The sequence below is a fragment of the Phoenix dactylifera genome, chromosome 14 (assembly GCF_009389715.1).
Source record: "Phoenix dactylifera cultivar Barhee BC4 chromosome 14, palm_55x_up_171113_PBpolish2nd_filt_p, whole genome shotgun sequence".
NCBI lineage: Eukaryota > Viridiplantae > Streptophyta > Magnoliopsida > Arecales > Arecaceae > Phoenix > Phoenix dactylifera.
This window is the reverse complement of record NC_052405.1, coordinates 13,966,258-13,988,395: the sequence shown is the minus strand read 5'-3', so window position 1 is coordinate 13,988,395 and position 22,138 is coordinate 13,966,258. Positions and strand designations below refer to the sequence as shown.

Below are 22,138 nucleotides of genomic sequence, written 5' to 3'. Positions count from 1 at the left end.
ACGATCTCCACTGACAACTCCAGGTCCTGAAGGGCCATTCCAAAGATCCCTTCGCCGACTTAGAGATCTCCTCCCAGCCGGCACTTGCCTCGAGGATCCTGCGAACCCCGAATCCCCCGGGGTTCAAAATGCCGGCGATCGAGCCCTATGACGGGGCGGCAGACCCGCGGGATCACGTCGAGAGTTTCAGGACCCTTATGCTCCTCCACGGAGCATCAGATCCCCTTCTCTGCAAGGCCTTCCCGGCAACCCTCCGTGGCCCGGCGAGGGCGTGGTTCGCCGGGCTGGAGGCTGACTCAATCTGGTCTTTCGACCAGTTCACTCGCCTCTTCATCACTCATTTCGCCGTCAGTAGCCGGCGGCGACTGGTCTCCGACTCCCTCTTTGATGTCCGGCAAAACGAGGGAGAAAGCCTGCGGGATTATCTTACCCGCTTCAACAGGGCTACGCTGGAGGTCCGGAACCTGAGTCAGGAGGTAGCTCTTTCGGCCCTGAAGCGTGGCTTCCGGAAGGGCAGACTCACCTTCTCCCTGGACAAACGCCTACCGCGGAGCTTCCCAGAGCTGTTGTCCTGGGCGAACCAGTATGCGGACGCCGAGGAGGCGGCCGCCCACCGGAGCAAGGAGGTCGCCGAGATCCCTCAAAAGCTTGGGAAGAAAAGGCGGAAAGAGGCACGCCAGAGGAGGAGCCCGACGCCTCAGCGTCGGCGCAGAAGCCCGTCGCCGACGAAGAACCACGGCGCCCCACGCCCTCGTTCTCCGCCCCGACGTTTTCACCGGTACACCCCTCTCCTAACCCCCCGGGCCCAGATCCTTATGGAGATCAAGGGGCGGGAGGACCTCCCGGCCCCGAGACAGATGCGGAAGATCCCTGGGAAGAGGCCCTCCCGGGCGTACTGTGAGTACCACCGAGACCACGGCCACGACACGGAGGACTGCTTCCAGCTTCGGGACGAGATCGAGGCTCTCATCCGCCGGGGGCGTCTCGGTCGATATGTGAGCGACCGACGTCCCCCCGCAGACCCGCGTTCGGCCGACCCGGCCCCTCCGGAGCCTCGGGAGCAGAATCGACCCGTTGCGGGCGTGATCCACACTATCACTGGGGGCTGCCCTCGGCCCGTGAGGAACTCAGGGGGCTCGACGGAAGCGTCAGGGGCGGCCGTCGCAAAGAGGCAGAGGGTCGGCAATGTAATCACCTTTTGTGATGAGGATGTAAAGGGGGTTCAGACCCCCCACGATGACGCCATGGTGATCTCCCTCACTATGGCAAACTATGATGTAAGGCGTGTTCTTGTGGATAGTGGAAGCTCAGCTGATATCTTGTTTTACGAGGCCCTAGTCGCAGGACTCAAACTCACCGGGGAGCTCGGCATCCGGCGTTTGAAGGTCTTCACCGACTCCCAGCTGGTGGTCGGGCAGGTCCGTGGGGAGTTCGAGGCCCGGAGCCAGACCATGCAGAACTACGTCCGGAAGGTGCAAGCACTCATTTCCGACCTCGGCAGTGTCGACATCCAGCAAGTCCCCAGAAGTGAAAATGCCAGGGCCGACAGGTTGTCCCGCTTAGTGGGCGCAGAGGCGCACAACTTGTCGAGGGCAATCTACCTGGAGACCCTGGATGCCCCGAGCATCGGCGAGGCTGGAGCGGTGATGGCGATTGATCCGGAGCCGTCTTGGATGGACCCGCTCGTCGCCTACCTCGCCGAAGGGATCCTCCCTGAGGACGAAGATCAAGCTCGGCGACTCGTCAAGAAGTCCGCCCACTACGTACTCTATGAAGGGAGGCTGTATCGGACCTCGTTTACCGCCCCCCTCTTAAGGTGCCTCCGCCCCTCGGAGGCGGCCTACGTCCTCGGCGAAGTCCATGAGGGCGTCTGCGGATCGCACTCGGGGGCTAGGTCCTTGGCGCACAAGATCATGAGGCAAGGCTATTATTGGTCTACCTTGTTGGAGGACTCAAAGGATCACGTACGGAAATGCGACGCCTGCCAGCGCCACGCCAACGTCCAGAGAGTCCCTTCTGTCCCCTTGGCACCGATCACCGCACCTGCCCTTATATTTATAGCCAAACTGTGGCCCCCCGGTCGTTCCGATGCGGGTGGCTCCAATAAATGCGGGCGCATCGAATCCGGAGCCGTTCCGGCTCTCGAGGCGTATCCTCCCACGACCTCATAAGCGTCGTTCTCCTTAATTGCATTCTTCATGCAGGACACTCCGGGCGGTGTGTATCCCACGGCCCACGTATCTCCGCTCGCGCCCAGGCCGCATCCGCCTCGAAGAGCGCGCGTATCGCGGCCGCTTAACTGACACTCCTTGCAAGCAGCAACTGGCGATCCGATTTCCCAGGTAACGCCTCAATTAGCATTTAATACCCTTCTGGTGTTCCCCAGGCGACGCTTGGAGAATAGGAGAAACACGATCGTAGCTGGCCACGGAGAAATCCCGTCGAGCGGCAAGCGACAGGCGCGTGGCCAACGAGCGGAATTCCCCGAGGCTCGGCCCTCGGATGCCAGGCTAACCCGATGATCATCCCGGGAGCAGACTAGCCTGAAGCCCCGACCGGTCGCCTCGGCTTGCGCCAGCCTTGGCCGACCAACGAGCGGAATTCCCCGAGGCTCAGTCCTCGGATGCCAGGCTAACCCGATGATCATCCCGGGAGCAGACTAGCCTGAAGCCCCGACCGGTCGCCTCGGCTTGCGCCAGCCTTGGCCGACCAACGAGCGGAATTCCCCGAGGCTCGGTCCTCGGATGCCAGGCTAACCCGATGATCATCCCGGGAGCAGACTAGCCTGAAGCCCCGACCGGTCGCCTCGGCCTGCGCCAGCCTTGGCCGACCAACGAGCGGAATTCCCCGAGGCTCGGTCCTCGGATGCCAGGCTAACCCGATGATCATCCCGGGAGCAGACTAGCCTGAAGCCCCGACCGGTCGCCTCGGCTTGCGCCAGCCTTGGCCGACCAACAAGCGAAATTCCCCGAGGCTCGGCCCTCGGATGCCAGGCTAACCCGATGATCATCCTGGGAGCAGACTAGCCTGAAGCCCCGACCGGTCGCCTCGGCTTGCGCCAGCCTTGGCCGACCAATGAGCGGAATTTCCTGAGGCCTAACCCTCGGATGCCTGGCCTAGCGCCGGAAGAATTTCCTGAGGCCTAACCCTCGGATGCCTGGCCTAGCGCCGGAAGAATTTCCTGAGGCCTAACCCTCGGATGCCTGGCCTAGCGCCGGAAGAATTTCCTGAGGCCTAACCCTCGGATGCCTGGCCTAGCGCCGGAAGAATTTCCTGAGGCCTAACCCTCGGATGCCTGGCCTAGCGCCGGAAGAATTTCCTGAGGCCTAACCCTCGGATGCCTGGCCTAGCGCCGGAAGAATTTTCTGAGGCCTAACCCTCGGATGCCTGGCCTAGCGCCGGATGAATTTCCTGAGGCCTAACCCTCGGATGCCTGGCCTAGCGCCGGATGAATTTCCTGAGGCCTAACCCTCGGATGCCTGGCCTAGCGCCGGATGAATTTCCTGAGGCCTAACCCTCGGATGCCTGGCCTAGCGCCGGAAGAATTTCCTGAGGCCTAACCCTCGGATGCCTGGCCTAGCGCCGGAAGAATTTCCTGAGGCCTAACCCTCGGATGCCTGGCCTAGCGCCGGAAGAATTTCCTGAGGCCTAACCCTCGGATGCCTGGCCTAAGCGCCGGAAGGATTTCCTGAGGCCTAACCCTCGGATGCCTGGCCTAGTGCCGGAGGAACTTCAAGAATCAGGAGTCGGCGAGACGCTACCAAGAGTTAAAAGGATGAGCGAACGAACAGTCCGACGGCAACGGCAACAGCACAAGGGAGAAACTCGAGGATGCCTGTGAAGAGAAAGGCGGACGGGGGAGGGCCCCCGGTTAAATAGGCAGAAAGGTGGGTGACGCCTCGGTGACGCCAGAGGACGCCTGGCTACCGAAGGATCGTTCTCGCCCCAAAGGCGAATCGACGCCATTAAGGAAGGATGTCCGCTGAAATCCGCAGACCGCCAGATCAGCGACAACTGCCATACGCCATAAAGAAGGCGGGAAGCTCGGAGCGCGCGCGCCTTTCCGAGGGATGGCGGCAATCTCGAAGCATCACTCCCTTCACCCGTTCCCCTCCTGGTTCCAGGCTCGGGAGTGGGGGGCTACTGTTACGGGGGAACTTAGGCACCATGCCCCACGTGACCGGCACGCGCGCCCAGGAAGACTACGGCTGCCCCTTGATCCAGCAATCCGACCTCGGATCGGATATCTTCGGCTCCGCAGCCCGACCCCGAGTCGGCTGCCCCTTGATCCAGCAATCCGACCTCGGGTCGGATATCTTCGGCTCCGCAGCCCGACCCCGAGTCGGCTGCCCCTTGATCCAGCAATCCGGACCCGAGTCGGCAATCTCTCGACAACAACAGACTGTTCCTCTGAGGCACGCCGCGGCCCCCTGCTCCACTACTCCCTGCAACGGCCGTATCCGGCGCTGCCCCACGATCCCCTGTAACAGCCGTACAAAGCGGAGCTCCACTATGCCCTGCCATGGCTGTACCCAGCGCTGCCCCACGACGCCCTGTAACGGCCATGTCAGTGGCAGCCCCATCGTGCCACACGATGACGAATCCCCGGAAAAACCCCCCAGCCTGATATATATGAGGCTGGGGGGGAAGGGGGAGGGTAAGATATATCTTCCAGAGTATCATCTCACCTGCTACCTTCTCCTTCTCCTTCTCCTTCGATCTCCTCTGACTTGATCGTCGGAGGGCCCCCACTACCCCGGTGGTGGTGCGAGGCTTGCTTGCAGGTTTCACGGCGGAGGGCGGAGCGCAACCAAAGCAACTCAAAGGGAACCCCGTTCACACCGCTGTGCCAATCGTTCTCGATTTGGACCACCAGCAACAGAACCAATTTAATTACTCATAAAAGAGTATAATCAAGCTACGACTCACAAGTCTTTAAAATAGAGGAAATGAAATCAATTTACAAAAGAAGTTATTTCACAATTTGGAACCAATTTAATTACTCATAAAAGAGTATAATCAAGCTACGACTCACAAGTCTTTAAAATAGAGGAAATGAAATCAATTTACAAAAGAAATCATTTCACAATTCGGAATCAATTTGATTACTCATCAACCCCTCGTAATTCCTCTCAATGTTCCCTCAAATGCATGTACAGAATAATCAAGCATGGAGAATCAAGATTATAGAGGAATCTACTACAATATCAATCAATATGCTCAAGTGGAATCAATTCACACTTGGCGACATTCATGAAAATGAATTAAGGATGCTCATGGTGCAAAGTACATAACTCCCACTCACCTGCCAATCCGGCACGGCCTCGATACGCCTCTAGAATTCTACAGCAGGCAGTGGGGAACTTCTTCCTCTCGTTCCCTAGCTTCTTGCCTAACTGTGACATGCATTTACCATACATTTAGTCTTGTATCAAGGTCATAATCTACGTACCAATTATAATATAGGAAACTTTAATTGATTCAACTCCTCCGTTCCCTAAATCTTTTCTTTTCTTTCTCTTTTTCTTTTTCTATTAATTAACTCATCATTTATGTGTATTAGGGACTCCCTTGCACGAGTACAAGGTCTCCCTTAGCCTAATCTAGGCTTAATACCCTATTATGGCATGAAATCCCTTATTTTCCACCCGGATAAACAGTAACCCGATCTGACAGTGGGTTACTTCATCCCGGTTTTGATCCACTTTCAGGACTCCAAATTTGATGAAATTTTTACCTAACATTCTACACTCATAGAGGATTCCAAAGAGATAACATGCATCATCATCGGAGGCCGTTTGACCCCCTAAATAATTCGCCGAAGTTGGGACTTCGACACAGTTTTTCCGTAGTGCCGGAAAAATTTGTTAAAATCCGATTCTTCCTCTTTTAACCACCTCTACAACCCTTATCCGACCCCTCTAGACTATATCCACCCTTTGTATAGCCTAATGTCATCAAAAGACTAGATAGGGACGGATATTTACCTTTTTCTTTTTGGAAATCGAGGTCCTTGCGTAGAGGGGAAGGAGATCTACGTTTTTTCCTTCAGCTGAAAGTGCAACCGGGATCCCCCTCCTCCTCGAATCCCCTTCCTCTTCTTCTTTCTTCTTCTTCTTCTTCTCCTTTTCTTTCCTTCTTTTCCTCCACGCCTGAGAACCCCCTCTCTGTGACTCTCTCTCGGTTTCATTCCCGTGAGCCACCAACCACCCCATTTAAATCACATCAAAGCACTATTCACCTTTGTTTAATATTATTAAATTCCCATTTTGCCCCTAACACTTCAACATATCTACAACTATGCCATTATCTTTTGATTCCTTCCAATTTTACCCCTTATATCAATTTTAAAGGACTATTCTATCCCTTTTTATATAAAAAAAAATTTTGGGGTTATTACAAGGGGAGACTTCAGAAACCGAGGCCTCGACAGCGACCTCAATGGTAGCTTCGGCAGCAGGAGCCGAGGAGGAATCCCCCCTCAACCTTGTCCTCTAGGGGGCCTCACCCTCGGCATCCACGGTCGACCTCTTCTTCATCTTCCTTCTTTGACGAATCATCGTAAGGTCAATCTTCATGGCGACAAGAGCTGCAAAATCGAGGACAAAGTCAAAAAGAAATGTGACAAGGTGAAAAGTTAGAGAAAATTCAGAAGAAGCTTACCCTAAGGGTCAGCTGGACTTAGACCGGCGTTGATCAGCATCGCCTCAGACAACAACTCCTGCAAGGCAGAAATCTTAGATTAAGATTGTAGAAGTTTGTCTAGACGACCTCAGGGGCCGATTTAAATCTCTCCGAGGTGTCTTCCTTATGGTCTCAAACTGCCATGGCTGCTTGGAAGAAATGAAAAAAAACTCTCCTTTTCCATCCATAGATGGAAGAGGGAATACCTCGGAGCAACTAGCGGCCTTTTTGAGGAGAAAAGTACTACTAGTTGCTGTCTCGAGGATGCCTCTTTAGAGTGAAGCATCCCTAAAAATGAAAAACCAAGGCTTAGATGCTCCAAAGGAAACAAAAAGAAAGAAAGCCGATGTGGACCTACTAGGAGTTCGGACCAGTTAGGTTGGGACGAGGCTGTAGGACCTCATCAACTGGACAAAGAAGGGGTGGAGAGGGAGTCTCAGCCTGGCCCTCAAAGTCTCCTCATACAGGCTGAATCGAGAAGGACGAGGACTGGTTACCCAGCATGGGGACTGGTGAGCTCAAAAGTGAACTCATGGGGTATGAAATGCTGAGCTCGGATGAGATCTATTTTCTCTTGGGTAAGGACATATATCTCATAATCCGGCCTCGACCATACCTCGGGCTCAGCCTCACTCGGGGGTGATGGCTGTCAAGCTCGAGAAGAGTGGTCGGATGACCAACTCTCCTCCGAAGCGTTAACCTTGGCTCCACTCATGATAGTAGAGGAGATGAAGAAAAAGGTGAAGAGGAAGACGAGCAAGCCAAGAAGAAGAAAAAGGGAAGAGGCCAAGCATCCAAGGAACGGAAACCTACCGAAAATGGAGAAGCATGGAGGATGTTAGTGCCGGAGAAACAAAAATTTGCCAGAGCACCACCAAGAAGCTTGGACACTTGAGCACGCAGGTGGAGGAGCAAATGAAGAAAGAAATATAAACAGAAGGGAGGGGCCACCCTTATATAGAGCCATAGATGTCCCTGATTGAAGAGCTAGTTCGGCTACCCGGGTAAATCGAAACACTTGTCAACTCGGGGTACGGTACGAGCGGTTCACCAATATCGCCACAGTAATGACGCCTCAAGATAGCCCTACATTAATGGTGCCCCAGGATACCCCACATTCAGTGATGCTTTGAAAAGACCAAACAATGCCTTTATTGCCCCTGACAAAAGTCCTGTCCTTGATCGAGATGACGACGTGACTTTTGTTGCCCGAATTGAAATGCAACTCGACCTTGGAAGTGGGGGGCAAGTGATGGGGGTAATACTGGACACCTTGACCTCGGACCAAACCGCCTTAACAACCTCGGTACAGACCGCGGTGGACAACTTCAACCCCAGTCGATGAGCCAACCAACCGAGATGAGCGACTTCGTCTCCGATCAAGAAGCCAATCAACACGTGTCGACAAGGACTGACAGTTCTGGCAATCGGTCGTCATGAAAGCAACTGGCAGTTGTGGCAACTCTATATTCGGCACACGATCAGTGTCATATGCTACCCACACCATAGTCGTACTACCAGTCGTTGCCTGGCAACTGGTGCACATCATGCCGCCCTCGACCAAATGGACTCTTCTATATAAAGGGATGATCCCGAGGACTTTAAGTACACAACGCAAGACAATACTACTTACTCACGGAAAACTACACTTTATTGAAATCTCTTCCTTCCATACTGTTGCCTCTCTATTCTGACTTAGGCATCAAAAGGTTCTCCGCCAGAAACTATATGGCAAGTGGACTTTTTGCCGGCTATCCTCGGAGGAGATCTACTTTCCCACACTTCTACCAGCCGATTCAATTCGGTTCCAGCCGACCTCAGGGTCAGCCAGCTGCGCTCTGACCTCAATCCAGGATTCAGCGGCAATAGAGTCGATCAAAGCAATCGATCAATTTATCTTTCAATATGGACGCACGGTCTCTATGCCATCCCAACCATTAGAACCAAATATGCCAGTTAAGGAGGTTTTAAATAAGAAAAAGTCAAAATATATGAATTATAAACACAAAGTTAATAAATTAATATTTATTTATTTTTATTTAGAGTCATATTGAATTGGACATGAGTTACCTAGGACCAACTTATGCTCGCCTTGTTTTCAATCTGTGCTCAAATTATGACTGATAGTTGGCTTGTTAAATTGCTTCCACCAGGCAAATCTCTTTTAAGTGGAATTTTGAGCCAATATGAGCTGCTATTAACATCTCGAAGTAGGAGGACATCTTATTCAAGAACAAATTGAGTACGTAGTTAGCTGTCCCATTGGCGAAGCGATCGACCCCTTCATAGGATATTCGTGCTACTCCGAACACTTCCCAAGCAGAGTGAAGAGTTATGCGTAAGATGATTTCGAAATTTGCACTGATGACACGCGCGTGGGAACAACGAGTTAGAGGAATATCCTGTGTTGGCCATGGCAGCAACGCGAAAGCACCCGCCTGTGTAGGCTCGCTACGTTAAGAAGCACTATGGCGCTTTCCGTTAGTAGCCTGGAAAGCCTAGTTTCGAAAGCCTCAGCCTAGAAGCGTCTTCCTAAAACCTAGTTTGAAAGCCTAATCTAATTATATCAATTATATTTTGGAAAAATATTTTTCACGGTTTTACCCAATCTTGGTTTGATCTCATTTATTATAACAAAGATTATTTAATCCCAATCACGGACAATTAAAAGCTAAACTTGGTGTGAGCTAGCTTAAAGCTGCTATCAATCATAAATTGAAGATTTTTTATGAAGATTCACAAAGTATAAACCTAGGCCGCCAGATCTAATCAAGGCATGTCTTGGACTCAATCATTGCATCATCTTAGTTTCAGTAGAACATTCAGCTTCAAAATAACAGTTCAGTCCACAGTATATGGCCCAAATATGAAATATAAATATATAATTGTCAACCTCAATAAAGCATGCCAAGCCCAACCCTAAGTGGAATTTCAAATTCCTTTATCTATCTATACCTTACATAAACTTTTAATGAGTCAATTACTACTAAATTTGCTATGAATCCGGTTCCAAAGAAGTACTTAAGTTCATGTTTGACACCCAATTGGATGGGTTATAAAATCAAAAATTTCATGGAACACACATTTTGAAATGTTTGAAATCTTTAATGTGGCTACAACTAGGACAACTTTAAATCCTCTCGGTCCAATCTGCTAATTGGGGTGGGATGATGCATAATGATATGGTGGTGAGAGAGTTTTAACCTCTATTAAACTCAATCATCCCAAGACAACTCGAGCCAAATTCCAACCTGTCATCAATCTAACCCAACTTAAATCAAGCTTAAGATGAGGTTATGGCTTGGATTGACATATTGGGTTTTGTGTTGTCCCAATTGCATATTATAGCAGCAGCATTAGATGCCCATAAAATTAAATTGCAGCATAATTTTCTAAACAGCTAAAATAAAGCAAAGATATTACTTGAGTATCTTATCCAAAACATATTACATTTTAGTTTCTGTTTGATGAACTCTAATAGTTCTAGTTTTAATAGTAATCCCAGAAGTACATATAGTCATGTATATGTTTAAAATAATGTAACAAATTCAGGTCATACGTCGGTAATAACATTACAAACCAACAATAAAAATCGAAATTATTTTCTTTTTATTGTCAAAATAGTCGATTTCAAATCATTCATAAATTTCATGCAGTGATCCACGACACAACTATTGATATTTCAGACTAAAAATTATTGACCATGAAATTGCATCTAATATCAGTCCGGACCTGCACTTTGCTCCAACTGATCCTAGAGGATGCACTGCAACCAGGCAAACATGGGAGATTGTCATATTACATGGGAGCTTGGTCAGAATAACAGAGATGAACTTAGACGAGCTTCCAAGAAATGCAGGTCTACATGAATCTTGTGACCAATAGGTGAATAATGAGGCTACTTTTTCCATAACACACTCAAATTAGACACAGAAGGAAATTCTATACCATGATTGAAGTGATTTTTTTTCTCCTACAGAAAGATGGCTTTTCCCCCTAGAGAGAGAGAGAGAGAGAGAGAGAGAGAGAGTCAAATTCTCAAGATTTTCTTCTTCCGGAGAGAACACTTGAAGACTCTCATGTCATTATCCTTCTCTATATGCTGCTCGATCAAGGTTTCTTTGATGGAACTCTAAAAAAAATAATGAAACAATATCATACAAGTTCTATCAGATCAACGTCAGCCAATCTTATCCATGTAAATTATTCCACCATCACCTCCATAAATGCTAAAAGAGCATCCATGCATTTCGCTTTCATGAAACTGCATGATTATAAATTAGTCTATTTATTATCACCTGAATTCTGTGTTGTAAATAAGGAATGCTATCTGATGGCATATAGATAAGCGCATCTGCACATGACTAGTTTTACCACATCAAATGAAAAGATGTTTTCTGGAGGAATTTCCCCTCCATTCTATTCACAAAATAAAAAGAAAACATTAAAAAGCCAAGATATCCCTTTATACATTTGTTGATACAGAATTGTTTGGAGACTTGATAAGTGGGCCGATTCTCTCTTGCACAATTGTCTGATTTCTTTCTTCCTTTTTGGCAGGATAGAGTATATAATGCTGGAAGATAAAGAGAAGGTCGAAAAATACAACTTCCTGAAGAAAAGAATTAAAAGAATATATTTCAGTTTAAAAAATCATGTTTATTGAAAGAAAATTGACCTCAGCGACCAATTTTGAAGCTATCAAATTTTGGACACTCAAGGATTATGTTAGGACTGGGATAAAGATATTTTAGGCGTAATTCTCATGTAATCAGCTCATCAAGCAATACTCAACATATTCTACTATCAGTGCTTTCAGTGCAAGCAAAATATGATTGCATAGGTATCCACTTACATTAAAATATATCCACAGCATTTTCATATAACAAAGGAATTCAACTAATATTTGCATCTGATCAAAGTCTTGGTAGAATACAATGCCTTATACTGAAGCAAGGAGGACTTTAGCATCAATGCATAAGAATCCGTGAAGAATTAAGAAGTTGGGGGTTTAATTACATTCAAAAGGGTTTTATGGTGATGTATTTATGTGCAGAAGTCCAATAAGTTGGGGAATGGGAATCAAACATTTAAAAATCTATTTTCCTTCTACAGATTATGGCCTATGAGGGTAATCCTAAATGACACACATAGAAATAGTTCACCTGCCTGACACAAGCTTGATTTTCTTCCTCTTTTTTTCGATTGCCTGGTAGCCTTGGAGACGATAAAGGCCAGGGAATCAACCTTCAACCTAGCCCTTCTATATTGCTCATGTAAAGAGAATAAGTAGACTTCTTTTTTAATTTTTTTTCTTTAGTTTTTCTTTTTCTTTTTCATGGGAACGGTATCAACAAGATTCTTTCTACAAAAGACAACCTTACACCAACAAGGGAGCATCCAACAACATGATTATTTTATTGTGTAAAAAGGGTTGAATTGATAAGTTGAATAATTAGACCATTGAGAAGAGCCAACTTCATTGACAAGACCAAAGATTTCTGGCAGGCCATCAAATTACATACAGTAATGTCCTTACTCCTTGGCGAGATACTCCTATGGTGAAATCAATTGGCTTAAACTTAAAGCAGAAGCAAAAATCTAGATCTCATAAGATCAATAGTACCTAAATCAACAACAGACTTAAGCTAGGAACCACCATTCATGCATCTTTCAGTCAGATAATAATAGATTTCAGTTCAGATAATAATAGATCATTACGAATTTTGTAGCTTTTGCCTCTTCTAGTATTTTCCTGCAAGACTGTTGACTGCTTAACTAAGTTTTGCTAAAAACAAGCAAGAAGCCTTAAGAAATGATTCAAACCAAACTACTCATTTTCTCACTAAAAGAGTTGCTCTTTTTCGCACAATCATCACACACAGATAAAGATAAGGCGGCTTTCTCATGAGGGTCCATAATTCATCTTAGTGCAATACAACCTTCATCCTTTGAATTTATTCAGCTTATGGAATTGCAGACACTTTGAGAAGAAGTTGTGTTGATAGGCAACTTTATAGGTTGACTCAATTAAACATGACCTAACACTGTCATCCTACCCATTAGACTTCTTTAACCTCTAGCATTATGAATAACAATCAGTGGAATTGCTTCCTTCCCAACCAAATTCACTATCACAGGTATAGCGAACTCTATGTGCATGGAATGAATCAAAAGCTTATTATATGTTCTACCAAAAATATGCATGTTATATGTCAAAAACTGCTGTATATAACAAGAGATATAATAATGGAAAAGGAAAGACTCTAGAACTTGAAAAATGCATTACCAGTACAGCTGTAGAAAAAACAAAAACTTCCATTATCTTCCTTCATACAAAAAATTAGACTAAGAGTTGAGAACAGTATAGCACTAACCAATGAAAGCAGTGTTTTCCCAAAGTTACCATAGAAGTTTACCCATGTATCTGCACAATGATGAGTTTGATCAAGAAAATGGAAAAAAATTGTACGTCATATGGAGAACTTCATGTAAGAAACACGGAACTCACCCTGGTCTATAGATTGCACACCCATCTGAGCAAAATTCAGCATGCCTCCCAACAAATCAAGTAAAATGTTGCCAATGCTCCAGCCAACTGTGCTCTTGCGCCTAAAGTTCATTACAGCCTAACAAAGAGAGCTAGGTAATATCCATAAATAAGAACTATTCAGAAAGAAAGTAAATAAACCTAAGTAAAGAATCAATGAGCAGAATATAACAAATAGGATAGACATAGAGACCAGATAGAATATTTGTTTTCCACTAAATAAGCCAAAAATCTTTATCAATAACATAACGTGTTTTTTCCTATAAAGGAAGGAAAACAATGTTTCATATGTGGCCCTACTTGAATATTAATATGAAGTTCCAGAAAATAATCTTACCTACAGTGACCTTCACTAATTTCATATGCCCAACTAAGCCTTGATTTATGAATGGTTTTGCATTTCATCAATAGGAGTATGTTGGTATTGATGTAAGAAAATCATAACAACTAGAACATCAATTTTTTTAATGTCTAATTATGTATTTTGCAGTCTTTTACTCTAACTGGTAAAATAGTTGTTATGTTAGATGAATTATAGCATAACCATAAAAATTTCGACAAAGAATAGAATGCATGCTTATGTTGTAATGAGGAGAGAAGACATCTTTTATTTAATATCACCTCCTACCTAAAGAAAGATAGTCTTACAGGTTAATTGCATATCTTTGTCTACATGTCTCAATGTCTATTTTCTCTATGAATTACTCGTCCTTCTAGTTAGGTCTGCTTCCACTATTACTACCAGCATGATCAATTTACAGAAACATAACCTCGGGTAATGGATAGCGTAGAACATAAGAGTGTAGAATAAACACAACTAGTTTGTTCAGGAAAAGCATCATGAAAATCAATGTGTGAATGATAAACCAGATTAATAATTAAAAGGGTTGCCAAACAGTTCAAGACCATGCAGAGAGCTTCACATCTTGATTCACCATCTCCCCAAAAATAAATAAAGAAAGAGAAATGAAAATTGCTGCCATGAAGTCATGATGCCTCTAAGTGGTGTTCTTAAGAAGAGATACTAGAGCGACAGAGAATCAAGAAGAAGTTCAAAGTCATAGACCTACTTTCCTCTGTCAAATGTACTATTCTTACATAATTCTTTTTCATATCAATTTTGAAACAAAACCCAGAACTTTCTCAATCTAGATTCTAGAATTTAACCGCTACTAAACCATTAAGGCAAAATCTATGATTCCGTGCCCCACAACAGTATTCCATTAACATCAAATCATTTAGAAAGTTGTTTAATTTGCTAAAATAATAGCGAAAATAATATGAATACCATTTGCGATGCTAATATGCTGAAACTCCTACATTCCCCCCTTATGAAACAAATACGACAGTAAGGGCAAATTTCTTATGAAGCTTTGCATTGAATAACTTACCAAGCAATTACATAAAGATATTGTTAACAACCTCTTGCAAGGACACTCAGAAATTTGGAGGCCTTATCTGCCCTTATCTCTCTTCCACTGCTTATAGATGATCACTGATAATTCACTATTCAAGCTCATCAATCACCAGCTTTCTAGCACTCTCATTAAGATACACTTTCTTGAGAAAAATATATATTCTAATATCCTTCTATTACCAAGCTCATCATCCATCCACAATAAGATTATTGTGCAATCTTAAGAGAACCTACTTTATCTTCTTCTTGAGCATCTGATGCAGCCGATGATAGATTCAGCAAAACTTAGGTGATTGGCTCCCGCGGGGGGGAAGGGGGGGGGGGATCTTAATCAAAGGGACTCCATCTTCTCTTCTCTTTTTTTTCCAAGTCATGGATTGGGACTTCATACAGAGGAAAAAGTGTCATCGTATGCTAGGATAGACCCATGGGAAGTTTCACCACTTCCTTCCCTTGATTCTTTCTTCTAAGATTAGGTTAGGTAATATGTAGCCAGCAAAATCATATCAAGTAGATGGGTTTGACCAACACAAGTGACAAAATGGAGATTTTTTTTATCTATTTCTCAAAAGAAGTACATCCTCATTAGACCTTAACATGTAAAGACAGAAACCTCTAGAACCTAAATGAGGGGCTCTGCTCCTATATTGAAGGACTTCCACAGAAAATACTTTTCCGGACTTTGACTAAGTCAGAGGAACAGTTGGATTCCTTAAAGCTTGAAAGCAACCTAATATATTTTGATACACATGTGGTGATACCCACTGAAATTTTGACATCAACCTGTTTGAGTTCCACCGACAGAAATTCTGCAAATTGGGAGAATCCAAAGCAGACTCTGATGCTAATGACCTTCAACTCACCAAATAGTTGCATATTACTCGAGTAATTGACTTTGAAGAACTTTTGCCCAGATATTTTTAGCAACTGTTACCTAATTAAATGTGCTTGTAAAGAAGGCATGATGCCTGAAAAGTCAAGTTACAATGTCTAGGTATTAAGGTGTTCCAGCAACACCAGATATCATCTCTACTTCTAAAAGGTTCTTATAGTTATCACTTTCCTGGTTGTTCATCTAAATTGGTCAACTTTCTTCCTACCAACTCTTTCTTACATATTATGATCTTCAAAGCTACATAAATTTCTCAAACCCTTAGATTTACAACCTAATGTACCATGGATACTCCCATACACTAATATCATTATGCTTAAATTAAATATTCTTTTCCCATTGGATAACTTGAACCAAAATTTGTTTCCTTCCATCTATGTAAAACCTTACTCCAGCCAAATTCAAATCTGAGCACTTAATAAGCACCTTGTTTGCTTGACATGATAATTTGGTTCCATAAAACCTAGTACATCCTATTCCTGTACATTACCTGGATGGAAAACTACCAATTCCCTAAGTTTAGAAGAACCAAGCTATCTGTTCTTAATGAAAATGGATCTTCTGACTCATATAGGATTAAAATGAGGTAAAGGATTCAAATATATAACTTTAAATTTATAGCCATCAATATCACAAGTAAAAAATTTGATCCATTGTTGTTGTTCAACTCCGCATTATTATGGTGACATCAATACGTGGTGATCCCTAAGGGTTTACCCAATAAAGCATCCAACTTGAAGCACCAGTGCTTGGGTCACTAAAAGTTCCTTCCCAAGGAATATGCCCTTAAGTGAAATATGATCCGAGTTCTTTTATTCTCTAGTTGGCATCCTTATAAATCTTACTGTTTCCAGCCAGTTTTTTTGACAACCTGCTGTACTTATTGGTTGACAATTGTACAAAAGAAGACCTAGAGTTTTATGAGAATTAGGAATGCCACCACCAGGGTTTGAATCCTGGACCTCTCCTACGTGGAGAGGGATGACAGCCAGCTGAGCTAAGGCTAGTTGGTAGAGAAAGAGATAAAGTTATTTTGATTAACTTCAGAATTGTTTACATATCTTTCTGTATGAGGTTATAGGGAATTCAAATCTCCTAACTCGAAAAGCAATTATATTCTAAGTTAAAAAGAGTGCTTTCTAGACTTGAAATCACCTAAGTTGGCCACCTAGCCTTCATCTTCAAAAAATTAACCATTACAAATGGAAGTAGTTTCTTTCCTAAGTAGAACTCAATCCAATAAAGACCATTCAGATATGAATGCTGAAAAAAGCATAAGCTAACATACCGGTGCATTTCCAATGTAGAATTGGGATAGAAACTTAAGTGGGGGATGAGTTATTCACAATGCATAGGGTAAAATGCTTCTATCTCATCCTTTATTTTCCTTAAATATATGTTTTTCCTATTTTGTGTTTATGCGGGCCAAATTTGGAATTGAATTGAATTAGCTATTAGTGAGAGGAAACTTCAGAATTCTAACTTCTAATATATGATTGCTCTATTTTCAGATTGGTAATCACATTAGAATGTCTCTCATAAAGCTTGAATTAGTCAATCAAGGTTAACTTTATACTTCATCAACTTACGCTTTGCAAGTTTCAGATGAAAAAGCCAATTTTATCGTATTCCTACAATTGCACACTAAAATATGATAATATTTTAAAAACCAAGAACAATCGACAGGAAATAGAAAATTTATTAAACTACAGAAGTATCTTTACCTGTGGAATGTACTTGATCGCTGTCATGATTACTTGTATTGTGCTAAAACACACATGGTAATAAGGAAAGATTAATCACATTATCAGATTATTGCAACAAAAAAAATTGAAGAAATATTTGTGATAACTTATTTCTTTTTTTTTTGCCCTCCAAACAAAAATCACAACAGTGAGCCACTATAAATGTTTCTCTTCAGGTAACTATAAAGAATTACTTGAATACAGAGATGAGCCAGAGCCACGAATGTTTCGGCGAGGCTATGATCACACAGACCACAGCAGAAACCAGAATAGCTGTAGTGATTGCAATACAAGTTTTTGAGACCTTTTGATTGCCATGCTGCATTTGTAAACAGACATAAAAACAAGGTGAAAAGTGAGTACTTACAATGAGGGATTGGGTTGTCACTTAATCTAGAAGCCAAAAGGCTTAGTTAGTTTAAGATAGGATCACTTACTTCATAGATTAAAACTTGGAACAAAGTGAAAGCTGTCAATGCAACAGCATGTACTGAAAAAGCGACATCATTTGCAGCCACAGGAATCATCTGCCATGATGGGGGAAAGAAAAGATGTATAGATGAACTATTTACATGTATTATCACTACATACTGTGTTTAGGTTGGAAATACTTGTAACCAAAAATCTACGGTAATGTCATGATCAACTATCAGCATCACCATAAATAGTCATTATCGTTTTAAAGTGGCCCAAAAACAGATTCTAGAGATATGAAAACGTTGAATTAGAAACAGCATAGCCTATTGGATCACATCTCATTACATAGACTAAATTTAATATAAATACAATGTGAAATATACCGTTCAGCCTTGTTTCTTTTTAAGCGAGGAGTGACTGGTCAACCTCCAAATTTAAAATACAAAAGCAGAATCTATGTGTATTCTAGACTGCATTTAAAATAGCAAAAATAAATCATTTTATTACTAATTTTAAGTCAACCAAATTTTCAGATTTGAGTATGATCCACATACGTCACTTCCTATTGGAATTAAAATATATAAATATATATACACCATGAAGAAAGCCCAAAACACTATGCAAAGGATTGAATGTGCATGCAACTAAACCCTCATAAATTTTAAAGTTTCAGTTCTAGTTTGACCAGATACCAAAACACTTTGGCCCAGTTTTAAAGCAAACGCATCAAAAAATTGCAAAAGTGGCAAACAAGAATGAACTAGCCAATGCACCAAAACTAATGAGGTCTCATATGACAATCCTCATGAAAGGTGTATTATTGGTAACAAGGTATCTTACTAACATATGTCTTTGAGGAGACTTGTGTTACTGTTTACAATATTTTATTTTTATACTTGTGAACATGGTGAATACAGAACCTCCATATCATGTAATTATGGAGAATGATATCCATATCTGCATTTTCTTACTAATATTCTTAAATAGCATGGAATATTAACTCTCAAGAACCCCTGTTTGAACTACTAATTGACTGCCCGCCGCCTAGTGGACTTGCTCCTATGCCGCGACCATACTACCAGTTGTTACGTGGTCATTATTGCACCCCATGTCAGGCTAGATAAAGACAACGTGGGCACCCTTATATTAAGAGGGAGCCCAAAGGACCTTAGATACGCATGCAATATTATTCACAGAGACTACATTCTGCTGAAATTCTCTCCCTTCTATGCTGTTGCCTCGTTATTCTGACTTAGGTATCGGAGGATCCTCTATCAAAAACTCTCCGGCAAGCAAACTTTTTGCAGACCACACACGGAGGAGATCCACCCCTAGTACCTCGACCAACCCACTCAACTCATCTCCAGCCGACCTTAGGATCGAGCTCCGCTTCGACCTCAGCCCGGATTCGGCAGCAATAGAAAGAGTCATATAGATTTTATGTTTGCATGGAGTTTTGTTTTCCAGCTCCAAAGACACACACACTTCCACACTAAGCAATCAGCTAAAGTGCTCCAATCCACAGAAACACAAACACATATTAATGACCACCTACCTCTTTAAATCCATACTTCTCATGATACTGCCTTTGAACTGTGGGGCTGAAGAACATCACCGCATTGTATACAAGATACGACGAGTGCTTCGTCATGTTCAGCACCAAGAAATCAAAATTCAGCCCAACCACACTGCAATGCCCGACCAATAAAGCCAAATAATGTCAATTAACAGCAACCAAAACCCAAGAAAAGCACAAAAAACAATCAAAATACACCATAAAAATTCAATCTTTCCGCCAGAAAACGGAATTTGAGGCTAAAATTACAACAAGAGTCACAAAAAATCGAACCTTTTTCGCCTGTAATTGAGGATGACTTGAGGGTAGAAGCTAAATGACCATGAGACGAATGCGATCCATCCAAGAACCTCATAGGTAACCTCAAGGTGTATAGAATTCCAAGAAGCCATTTTTTTCCCCTCTTTTTACGAATTTTTCTCTCTTTTTACGAATTTTTCTCTCCTTTTCTCCCCTTCGATACTTAATAACAGGAAGAACTAACGTGGCCAACTGTCGGAAATAAGGCCCTTAGATTTGAATATTATTTACGGAGGAACCATATCGGTAGGAAGTGTTATTGTTGCTGAAAAGAGAGGTATTTCCGGAAAGCTGATGTTGGAGTTTTACGATGTATGCGGGGTTTGGATGAAGCTGGTTTGGAACGTAGGACAAGTGCGTCGTGGAGATGAATGTGGACGCGTTTGCACCAACTGGAGGTGACTTTTAAGAAAGTTTATCTGGTTCACGATTTCAATAACCGCTGGGAAAGTGAGATTCATGCGTTTTGTATTAAAAATAAAATAATAAATACTACACACATGTAGAACAAGGTCTGATTATATTATAAAAAAATAGTAAAAAGATTTATTTACATAAAATAAATAATTATTATAAGAAAAAGATGGATTTTAGAATTTGTGATTACACGTCAATTTAATTTTGATGAGATAGGAATGAGAAAACGTAACACTGCTTGGCACCGCATTAAAAAAAAAAAAGTCAAAAAATATATTTTGGACCCGTTAGTCTTATATAAATACTTAAGGTGTCCTTAATGAATAACTGAGATGGGATTTAACACATGCCGCACAGATTTTTGGCTTTTTTAGGCTTATATAAGTATCCAAGGTCTTTTCGGCAAATAATCGATATCGGACTAAATATATGTCGCACGGTTCTCACATCCTTCTCTGTTGAAGCTTTGACGTTCTCTTAGGCTAAAGGTCCAAATCTATTTAAATCTAATCATAAGTATAATTATCGATTCATGATCAGCCTTAATGAATTCGTATTGTAGTATCCCTAGTCCATATAGGCTATCGGATGGATCGGCTTTTATACTATTTGTCGTAACTTAAAATCTCATATATAAAAAAATAGTCAAAAGGTATATTTTAAATTATTTAGCTTTGTATAAATACTTAAAATCTTCCAGCAAATAACTGATGTAGGACTAAATATATAACCGCACAGATTCTCACGAAAAGAAAAATGAATGAAGTGGGGAACACCTACAGCGGCACATCACAAGAATTAACATTATATGGTAAGATAAAAAAATATATATATTTTACTGTAAAATTATTATTGATTGTTATGATGTTTATAATAACCTGTATTTGTCCCATTCTATGGCATCTGAAACTATATGATATTAAAATAATAACTGTTATAGCAGCATTGAAATGGAAAATAACAGATAATAGCAGGCATTATTATCCAAATCACTGTTTACATGATCAAAAGTTATGTATATTAAGGTGGTACAAAATTTGGAGAGAAAATTCTTAAAATTTTAAATTTTGAAGAGAGATGTTATTTTACCAAGGTTATAATTAATAGTTCTTATTTGTGCCAAATGAACTTGTTACAATGGCTGCCATCTTGTAACTTGGAGGATTTGATACACAAATACCTCAAATACCCCAAACCTTGGTGAAATTAGGATTAATTTGTTAAATTCATGTGGGAGGTATCCCTTCTCTACATATACTTAATCCTCCAAACTTGGAGGATTCGATATCCAAATACTTCTAATACCCTAAACCTTTGTGAAAATAGAATTAATTTGTTAAATTGATGTTTTAGCATCCGTTATTTTTAAAAAAAAATATTGATAGAAGGAGCCGGTAGATAATGAGCTATAGAACAAGAATGTTTGTAAGAGAATTTAGCTCCAAATATGATTATTATTTCCATCACGACTTCTGTCGGTTTAGCCATCCAACTTTTCAAGATCACCCTTCTAATCCCTATATATAATGTGACAATATTAGCTATCAAATTTCTCCACCAGTATTATATCAAGCTTTTTTAAGTGTTCGTTAGTCTATTGCAAAATTCAGGGGGGAAAGCATAAAGTCAAGGACTTTTTCAAAAAGGGTGCTTACAGAAAACCACTTCTCATCCTGCCGATTGAAAAAATATCAATAAAGAAAAGAATAATGTTGATATGACCTATAAATAATATAATTTTTTTTTGTTTCGTTTTGCTCTTCATTAACTATCTGTATGTCCTTGTATTTATGCCCAATTGAATAAAAGTGCAACTTTTTTTTTAACATTTCATGATGTAAACAAATAATCCTTAGTTAAAATGATTTTATTTTGCAAAAAATATTTATGCTCATCATTTAATGTAATTCTAAAATTAGAATAAATTTGAGTATATAGATTAAAATGATCTTATATATGTATATAAATAATTATTATGCTGTCCATCTTTATTTAGCATTTAATTTTACTAAGATATGTAATGTCTATTTACCTGTCACGATAATTTATTGCATATCTAATGTTTTGGTATAATTTAGATTAACTATGTTACTATAATTATCAATATTACATGATTATGTGATGTTCATTTGTAGTAATT

General features: G+C 42.1%; 1 protein-coding gene across 1 annotated transcript; it reads right to left on the bottom strand.

Moving 5' to 3' along the window:
* Positions 1–10,972: 10,972 nt before the first annotated feature.
* LOC103711610 (cystinosin homolog) lies at positions 10,973–19,703 on the bottom strand. The gene is made up of 8 exons (XM_008797832.3): positions 19,555–19,703; positions 19,261–19,393; positions 17,726–17,815; positions 17,483–17,607; positions 17,268–17,310; positions 13,196–13,313; positions 13,062–13,111; positions 10,973–11,296 (listed from the first exon to the last, which is right to left on the bottom strand). The coding sequence occupies exons 1-8, from the start codon at positions 19,671–19,673 to the stop codon at positions 11,150–11,152; spliced, it is 825 nt and encodes a 274-aa protein (XP_008796054.2). The 5' UTR covers positions 19,674–19,703; the 3' UTR covers positions 10,973–11,149.
* Between the last annotated feature and the right edge of the window lie 2,435 nt (positions 19,704–22,138).

What these genes read in the sequence shown, in the direction of transcription:
- LOC103711610 (XM_008797832.3), bottom strand. Translation starts at nt 19,673, where the DNA reads ATGGCTTCTTGGAATTCTATACACCTTGAGGTTACCTATGAGGTTCTT. An exon ending in TGGCTCATCTCTGTATTCAA is followed by an intron (nt 17,311 to 17,482) that starts GTAATTCTTTAT and finishes TGTGTGTTTTAG; the next exon opens with CACAATACAAGTAATCATGA. An exon ending in TGTGCAATCTATAGACCAGG is followed by an intron (nt 13,112 to 13,195) that starts GTGAGTTCCGTG and finishes ATCATTGTGCAG; the next exon opens with ATACATGGGTAAACTTCTAT.